Consider the following 9,387-nt stretch of genomic DNA (forward strand, 5'->3'; position numbering starts at 1 on the left):
GTATATTCTATATGATGGATACGTACAGTGCAGCTAGAAAATACAAAGAGTGAGGTAGGACTAAAAGATCTGGAGCTGTCTCACAACAAGACTCCATTTAAACTTGTCTCCTGCCTCCTGAATTACAATATGTTAATATAAATATATCTCTAAGTATAGAGGGGTGCTTTATTATTTTGTAACATCGCTGAGAGCAATTAGGTAAAATATCATCTAGTAATTGCAGTATATTTAAACGCTATGGAGCTTACAGTACAAACATAATAGAGAGCCACGCTACAGTTAACTTTAATCGGCTGGTGAACCTGGGACAAAGGCTTCAGAGCTGAGCACAACTGAAGAGACTCCCCCTACACACAGCAGAACTGCATGCATGAGCTATTTGATGTTGTTGCTCAGAACTGCTCAGATTTCCCTAAACCATTGGTTTCCATTTTAATTCACAGCAAGAGGTTCAGTAATTTGTGGACTGATTTTAATCATAATTTCCCTCGTAGCGTATCTAAACACTTGCTAAAACTGTATGTTCCCTCTCATCTTACGTGTAAGTAGTTCTGTTAGCATCCTGTTTCATATTTCATACTTAAGTCTGGACAGGAAAGTAATCTGCCTTGAAATAACTCTCTTTAGGCTGCTGTAGTTGTATTCACATATTCACTGAACTGGTGACATTTTGGGTTCTTTAGTAAAGACGGGCTGTTGGCTGCTGCACTCCTGATATGGCCTTGCTGTTTTCCTTTGCTTCTAGTGAATTCAATAAGGAGCTTAAAAAGATGTCAGTGAGAAACAGCCTAGAAACAGATGAAGCTTAGATGCCTGCTGTCTCAGCTTGATTGAGTATCCCTGGCCAAACTATAAGAAACTCATGGATCTGTTAATAGGAACATTGAAAGCTTGCTAATGTGACTTAGAGAACTTGTTGAGGAGGGATACCTGTCCTGGCGGAATGGCTTTCCAGGGGTATTTCACAACTTCAGCTGCTTGGCATAATTGACAAGGGCACCAGAAATGGAGGGGGAAAAAAAACCTTAAGCAGAGATTTTAGATTCCCAAACAACTGAACTAAGATAGCAGTTTGCTACTTGATGCCTTTTCTTCCTCTTAGTTCAGAATAAAATAGTTCTGAGTGGTAATCAAAGTGTGTTCGTTCATTGTTGTTAGAAAAAGGCTTTGCTTTTGTCAGAAAACCAGCTCATCTGGGTCACACCAACTTCTTGTATTGTCTTGGTAACAAGGAGGAGTGAAGCTGGAACACCAGTTTGATCAGAGCATCTCTTTGGTCAGTTCTGAATGCTTGTCCTGCACTAACCACAGGATGGTCCTCATATGGTCTGACCTCAAGCTAAATACCAGCAACCTGCTCTAGAACCTTTGTATATCTCTAGAACCTTTGTAAAATTGTCAAGCTAAGGGTTGTTAGAATTGTTCAGGGACTGGCTTGACTTCTGTTAAGACAGGTATTTAGCTGGGAGTGCATACAGTGTACCAATTGTACGCTGGTTCATGGTGTCTTACCCCAGACCCAGAAACTGGAATTTTAGAATTGATAAAAGATGTGGGTAAGAAATATTCAGTTTTTCCTTGTCGAGTGTTCATGATGCTTCATATGCAGTAGGTGTAAAATACAGTAGCTTATAGCCCTGGGGAAATTATAGTTCTGAAGAGTTATTTTGTAGAGCCAGCAAGCCTGATGGACAAGTGGAGGAGAAGAGGGAATTTCAGAGAAGCTGTTGGCATGCAAGCTACAGTGCTGGTGAGCCTTAGTGAAGCCATGCTCTGTATGTACCAGCTGATAAATGATTGTCATGGGGAGGAAAGAGGAGTGATGAAGTCATGTGTGAAAAGGAGAGAGCAACTGTGAGCTGGCCACTGAATCCGGGAAGAAGGGACTGTCATGTGGCACAACAGAGATTGTCCCAAACGTCACACGAAGCCCTGCAGCACAAAGCTCTTAGCCACGGTATGGAGGTCAGTATAATAGTTCAAGACCTGTCTGAGGTCCCTGGTTTGATGCAATAATGGGAATTGAAAACCCGTATTAGGAAACCAAAATCGCTCGATTTGCATCCATGCTTTGATTGATTAATGACTCATACTCTTGGCATAGTCCTTGCTGTGAGATTGCTTCAAAGTTCACTTATTACCATCATCAATGCTATTTTGGAATGTAAACACTGACATTACAAGGCAAAGGTCAGCCACCTTTGAAAGGTAAAGTGCCAGATGGTATTCTTTCTCAAATTAGTGATTAAATTTACTGGCAGACACTTGGTGTAAGGCAGGGAGCAGAGCCTGGTGGAAAAGCAAGGTGCTGCAGGTCAGCATCAGATCATGCTTTTGGTCAAATGGTGCACTAGCCATACTTATTTATATATACATATAAAATCTGTACAGTAGGGGATATTTGGATTTGGTTGTATGCTGTCTGTGGTACCTCTGCTTGTGGATTGCTAAGTCCCGCACTAGAGCTTGTGGAAGTACGGATAAGAAACAGAGCATTAGGATAAGTTGTAAGATACCTCTCTTCTGAAGTGCATTGATTGCTGGCGAGCTGTTCTTTGAAGCAAATGATTTCTCCTAGAAATAACGTGGTCTAAAAACATTTAAGAAAATAACATCTCAGAGGAGATTAAAAGTGTATATTATGACAGCTAGAGAACTGTTAAAATATTTATCTGCAGCTGTTTGTAAATTCATGAAAAACTTAATCTGATTCTTATGATACAATAAGTCTCTGGTGACTAATCCGACAATTACATGCTTCCTAATGAATAGTCTGAACATGACTGCAAATACTTTGGCTCACAAAAAGGAGTATTTTATGTTGGTAAATTCTTTTTTCATAAATTTCAGTGGGAAATATTATTTTTTCTTATGACCATGAAGGAAAACGAAGAACGTTAATGCTAAGAGTATCTGGTACAGAATCAACAATAGCGTGGTTACCTAAGGCTGAGCATCATCCTCCCCCACAGGGAGCACATCAGTTAATCATACCAGGCATTACTCAACTTCACTTGGCATCAGTACCGTTTTAGATGTAATCCAAATTACCGAGATAAATCTTTCCCTAAACTGACGAGAGTCTAATTTTAATGCTCTTCTTCTGTACTTCAGCATCGCCTCGTACTGATCGGGGGAACACTCATGAGGTTGGATATGCTATAAGGAGTTGTCTTGAGTACACTTATGTTGTCCACTTACAAACAGATTCATACAGCTAGGGAATCTTTTTTTTGTCGTTGTTACCAAAACCAACAAAAACCCCACAAACCACAAAGGGGCTGTTGCCAGAAATGAGTTATAACGAGGGAAGAGCACTTGTGAGAATAGGCAGCAGAAACAGCCATGGCTGCTGATTTCTCCAGCGACATGCCCTGCTGCTCTGAACTCTCAGAACTGGACTGCACAAGTCGTCCTTGATCTGCTGCAAATGGTGCTTTTCCTTTGTCTTGTGAGGGGTGCCGGAATATATGTCAGATGTGGTGTTTATTCATCAGCCAAACTGACAAGGCAATGGTAGAGAATCTCCCCCCCTTTCTGGAGTATCCCCTTATCTGCTTAATGAGAGCTTGCAGAAATTCACCTCCTGTGCAGAGCCTGTCATTTTATAAGGTTGTTCAGGATACATAGTGGGCATATCCTGCTTCCAAGTAGTCCGTGAGGGCAAGATCTCATCCAGTCTGTTCATACGAAACTGTCCTGGAAGTTTTCTGTGGCTTCATGTTATAGTACAGCCACTGGATCTGTGCCTGCCCTGGTAAAGTAGGCAACTCCTATGGAAGGAGGTAGCTGATACAAAGGATAAACACTCTAGCTTCTTAAATCTTACTTAAGATTCGGGATTATTTTTCTTAATAGCTGAAGACTGTTTCCAAAAATCACAGTCATTCACAGAAGGGTTACATTCTGCCATCTATCTTTGTGCACAAGTCCCATTGGGGTCTCCCAGCAGGCAACTCCCAAAACACAGATGTTTCTGGCTATTCATTCAGCGGTTAGTGCTGCTGGATGCTTCCTACTGTCTAGCTTTTTGTTACTGGGAGTAACAAACAGTTGTTTTTGTTAAAATACAAATACATATTTACATATTTTTAACCATTACCAGTGTTGTCTCTGAAGTTATATAACATAAAAATGTCTATAAAGGTACCACTGGGCAGTGTATACCTTGTGTCAGTAAAACTCAGTGAACTAATGGGAGTTTTGTCTGTGTGGGACTTCAGGATCTAACACAAAAGCCTCTATCTCTAGTTTTTAATCAGGAAACTTCCCTGGAGTTTACCAAAGAAAGAAACTCGAGGATTTGGCTAGTAAGATGTGGGTGTGTATATGCGTCTATCTCCTTGTAAAATTCAGCTTTGAGGGAATGCAGTGTGTATTTGTACCTTCCTTCTGAGGTCCTGCAAGTTCTCACGCTTGATTGAGAACCACCTATTTTTACAAGCATGGAAAGGCCCTTAGTGTGTGTGTGTCTGCTGGCATCTCAAATTAATCATAGCTGGTCCTAGGAACATAGCAGTCCACATGTCACTTTTTGCAGATGTAGAGGGAGATGCCCTTTCCTACCACTTCAGTGTCCTTAAACACTCTTATTTAACATTTAAAAGTAGTTGTACAACCTTGATGGGTGTAGATTTTGGAAGGATAGCACTTTTTTTTTTTTTTTTTTACCAGATAGCACCAGCTATGCTGAAAACAAAAGTGTTAAAATATCTTAGTGGTTTAGGACTTGTGGCGTTACAAGATGCTTCCTTTTCACTGCCTTGTTTTGTGTCAATCTGTCGAAGACACACAAGTTTGTACCCCATACTTGACTAGCTTGAGTTGGCAAAGTTTACTAGCAGAAGTACTAAGATGATGTAATTAAATTTTCTCCATGTCTGTTAGTGCCTTTGTTTTTATGGCATGTAGTAAAGCACTTTTAAAGGCTGAATCTCCTACAGGAGTTTCTGCTAAATGAAATTGATATATACCTACAACATGGAGGCAGTGGATGGGAGATGTTTAAATAGCATAGAGACAAGTGTTGTAAAGAGAGAAAAGAGTCAGTGACCCTGCCTGTATCTGCATTCCCCACTTCTCAGCTCAGGGTCTGGCCTGGAAATTGTCCTAATTAAATACTGTTAGCTGATGTGGTGGTGGCCATGGTCTATCAAACAGATAGAAAAAGGAAAAAACAATCTCAATATGATTAATCTTCATTAAGTCAAACACAAGCTAACTGTAAAAATTAGTTTGTCCTTAAATAGGCATAGCTAATGTGTCTTCATTCGTCTTCCCGACCTCATTTGTTGCTGCTGACTTGTGACCATCAGGATTATCCCACCTTTCATTTTACACTGAAAAAAGTCTTCTCAAGTGCTAGCAAAGGGTGTTGTTACATTATCTGCGTGCTCAAGAATGACATCCTAGGTATTGATTGCGATGCTTCCTACTGCTGTTTGTTCTCTATTGAAGAGCAGATTAAATGGAAGTGTTTATAATCTGTACCAATAACCAGTTCTCGGTCATTGTGTAGACTTTGATAGCACAGGGCCCCTCTACCTTCACTCGTAAAGGTTCTGATTCCCCTTGGACAGTATGGAAGAATGGGTGCAAAGGAGAAAGGTGCCTCTAGCAGGTGTGAAGTAGGTGGCTTGCTATCCACCTCACTTCGGAGGTATTTAAATTAAAGAGGGGAGAGGAGATCCTGGTTTCTCTAGCTGAACTGACATAATGCGTGGACGCTGAACAAAATGCGGACTGTTACCTCCTGTGCCTGAGCTAGCAGCAAATTTACAAAGGAAGCAGGCTAGGACTGTGATTAAAAGTGACCCAAAATGATAGAAAGGAGTCCGAGCACTGTGAGCATCACCTCTATATAGGCATTGTATTTGTGTCCCTAAACTTTGCAGGAGAGAGCTCAGAGGGGTGCGTATGCACGGAGCTGTGTGAGGGATGCTCCTGCTCCACCTGCACTTGACAGGGAAGCCTGCTGGCTTCATGCTGCGTTGTGCTGCTGCACTGTGAGCTACCTGAATTATTTTTGGACATAATGAACTAAGGAGAGGGTTTTTGTGTCGGTACTGACTGCCTGCAGCCTGTCTGGCTGGTGAGCGGAGATTTTCTGCCCCTCCTCAGAAGTTTGGAGGTCCCAGCTGAGACTGAGTGTTGCAGTACCAGCCCCGTCTCATGCCCCCTTAAGTTCTGAGGACCAGTGTAACCCCGCTTGCCAGGGATTTTCCCATCCCACACTCCTCTTTTCCTGGGCAGCAAATCTTCCATGCTACAAGCGTGAACCCTCAGCCTTTATCACCAGGCAACCACGCTCTCAAGACGTACCCGGCCACCCTACAGAACCCGCTCACCACCCGGCAGCTCCTCCATCTGCACCACGCAGGGCTCACACGCGGCTCTCCATCTGCTGGGCTCTGCTCCTCCTGGGGGGCTCTGGGAGCACCCAGCACCCGCCTGCTCCTGCTCCTGGCACCTGCCCGCTCCCGGGGCTGCAGCACCCGCCCGGCGCGGGGCCCTGCCTGCAGGGGCTGAGGGGCTGCTGGAGTGCAGGTCCTGAAGCTGGGCTGGGCACTCCGGGCTAATTCTGGTTACCGGGTGCCAGCTTTTTGTGGCTGGCGGTGCCAAAGCGTGCAGGGGGTGAGGCTTTGTTGGTAACAAGTCCCCTACCTACTCAAAGGAGGGGAAAGAGCCCCCGAAGTGCACGCATCCCAATCCCCCATTAAAATCACTGCAGAGCAACCTTTCCCTAGCCCGGCGGTAACTTTTCTAGATGCTGTTTTGCACCGCTCAAGTTTGTTTTTTTTTTTTTTTTTCTTTTCTACACCGCACTTTGCCACCGAAAAAGCCCCGTCGAGCGGGCGGAGGGGGGAAGGCGAAGACCCCGCGGCCCCAAACTGCCCCGCGCTGGGCTGGGGCAGGGGGGATGCGGCTTTTGGGGTCGGGGCGCGGCGGTCGCGGGCGGCTTACCCCCTCCATTTTTGTAGCAGAGGTAGGGGAACCTCCAGACGTTGGCCAGGTCCACGGCGAAGCCGATGACGGAGAGGAGGAAATCGATCTTCTTGCCCCACGTCTCTCGCTCCGGGCCGCCGTAGCGGGGGGCGGCGGGCAGGATGGTGCTGGCCGTGTACTGCACCCCGTTGTGCTCCTTCACCAGCAGCAGCTCCACGTCCTTCCGTGGCCCCGGCCGCTCCGCCAAGGGGGCCACCACCGACACTTTGCGCTCGGGCTGGCTCTGTTTGTTCATCCTCGCCTGGAACGGGCACAGAGAGGAGGATCGGGGGGGGAAAAAAAAAGGGGAGGGGGGGGAGAGCTCAGCCCGCTGGAGGCGGCTCCGCGCTTGCAGAGAGGCAGGAGCGAGGCCCGGCCGGCGGCAGAGCCGGAATAATAAGGGGCCGTGCAAATGGGGCGGGGGAGAAGGGGGGGACCGGGGAGCCCCCGGGGAGCGGCGGTGCCCGCGCCCTTCCGCCGCGGGGAGCGGCGCACCTGGGGCAGCTCTGCCTGGTCTCACTGTGCTCCTGTCCTGCCTCTGGCCATGTCCTGCCCCTGCTCCTGTCTCTGTCCCTGTCGGCACTCATCCTGCCGGAGCCCTCGGGGCGCTCGGAGCTCTGCCTGCCCGTGCTGTGCAAGGTTCCCCCCCGGCGGAGCAGCCCCGGCAGGTGCAGCTCGGTTCTGCCTCATCCTCCCCTTCCTGCGCCGCTCCGGGAGGGAGCCTGCGCTCCCCTGCCTGACTCAGGTTAAACGCTAAAATTTGGCTTTGGGGGTTGCAACCCGGAGGGGATGACAGGGCTGGATGCTGCTGGGCGTCCCGCGCCAGAGCTGGTGGATGCCCAGCGTTTTCTTTCTTTCTTTTCTTTTCTTTTCTTTTCTTTCTTTCTTTCCTGGAAAGCAGCAGGCTGGTAGCGTTCAGCTGTCAGGTTGTGGTATCTGCAGGGCATTAAGTATTTACTGCTGTTCCAAATGAGACCCGGCTCTTTTAGGTGTAAAATGAGTAAAGAATTAGCTAGCAGATCAACAATGTCTGGTGCCAAAAGCTGGCTAAATACAGCTGCAGGAGGCTTTCGGGGCCCCTCCTGTTACAGCTGTGAGCAGAAACTGTCCCTTGGCTGCCTGCTAGGCAATGCAGTCTGAGCACAGAAGGCAGAAACAGGCAGCTCCCCACCAGCAATGCCAAATAGCTTCTCTTCTGCCCAGCATTAGGGAGAACAGGTCAGCTTGCAGAGAAGTCCCTTAACAGCCTACTGGTCTCACTCTGCTGGGACTGAAACTCTGTTATTATAACCATAACGCATGCAGAGGCGCTAGTCTGAATTTGCAAGGAATCCCCGCTTCCCCTGCAGATTTGGAGTGTGAAGAAGAGTCTCAGCTGAGAGCTGAGCTTCTAAATCAGCATCTTCCCCTCCTCTCCGGACCACAGACTGTGAAGGTGCTCCTGAGACAGCTATTGATAATTTGGGGATTTTCTGCCTTCACAAAAAGCTCTTGGCATTACTGGGTTTCTCATGCTCCTCAGCTGTGACTTGGTTCCCAAAGCCCTTGTCTGGAAAAACCATCTGAGCAGCGTCTAGACTGTTTCAGAGCAATTGCATGCTCAGAACACGTGGCTCGTGCTCTCTTTCCATCATTCCACGGTTTCATGCTTCTCCAAATACACCACGGAAAGCCATTTTCTATATCCCTTTGACACTTCAGGCCGTGCACGCTGCCAATACTTCTGTGCACAGTCATTGCATAGCGCTCTGTGAACACCCAGGGTTTGCCCATGCCCATGTTTCTATCCCCATGCACTGCTGCCTGCTCCTCGCAGCACCCCTCAGTCACCTCCCCTAAATGCATCACACAAACACCCAGTTTCCAGTTTCATGTGGTGTCCTCGAGCGTGCCTGCCTTTCAGTGAGCCTGCACGCCCGCCTCGCGCGGCAAACCAAGGATGGGCGCTGTGTCTGGCCCTGGGAGAGCCCCTCTCCCTGCCCCGAGCCCTGAAGCCACCTTCCCGGGGACTCACCAGGTAGCACTGGGGGTGTTTCTGTCCCATTCCCTGGCACCTATGGGCAGGGGCAGGTGACTGGAGGGGGATTCCTTCTTCCACTGCTCCGGGACTGCAACCTCGCTGGGAGGTGAAGCTGTAGCCTAGGCAGTAAGGAGCTTTTTAAACCTGGTTCCCCTCTCTCCACGTGACTATCACCGTCTTAATCTGCACGGACTTCCTATGCTAGACAGCAGTGCTCACATATTGCTTCTGGAAAATAAGCCCTCGCTAAGGAACACCCTTTCCCCACAACGGTCTCAATTAGCCAAGCTTTATCATGTCGGTGGTGGGAGGAATCTAGAAAGCCCCAGCTTATTTCCGAAGAGAATTAAATCACTGTGCATATATATATATATATTTGC

At 47.3% G+C, this 9,387-nt stretch overlaps 1 protein-coding gene across 1 annotated transcript in view; it reads right to left on the reverse strand.

Annotated features, from left to right (window-relative positions):
• SLC6A2 (solute carrier family 6 member 2) overlaps nucleotides 1-9,031 on the reverse strand; it is a 66,809-nt gene extending 57,778 nt beyond the window's left edge. Inside the window, exons 1-2 of the mRNA XM_035543435.1 lie at nucleotides 9,002-9,031; nucleotides 6,967-7,249 (exon numbers count right to left, since the gene is read on the reverse strand). Coding sequence (XP_035399328.1) covers nucleotides 6,967-7,249; nucleotides 9,002-9,031 — 313 coding nt within the window. The remainder of the gene's footprint in view (nucleotides 1-6,966; nucleotides 7,250-9,001) is intronic.
• Between the last annotated feature and the right edge of the window lie 356 nt (nucleotides 9,032-9,387).

Source organism: Cygnus atratus, chromosome 12 (genome assembly GCF_013377495.2).
Source record: "Cygnus atratus isolate AKBS03 ecotype Queensland, Australia chromosome 12, CAtr_DNAZoo_HiC_assembly, whole genome shotgun sequence".
In the NCBI taxonomy this organism is placed as follows: domain Eukaryota; kingdom Metazoa; phylum Chordata; class Aves; order Anseriformes; family Anatidae; genus Cygnus; species Cygnus atratus.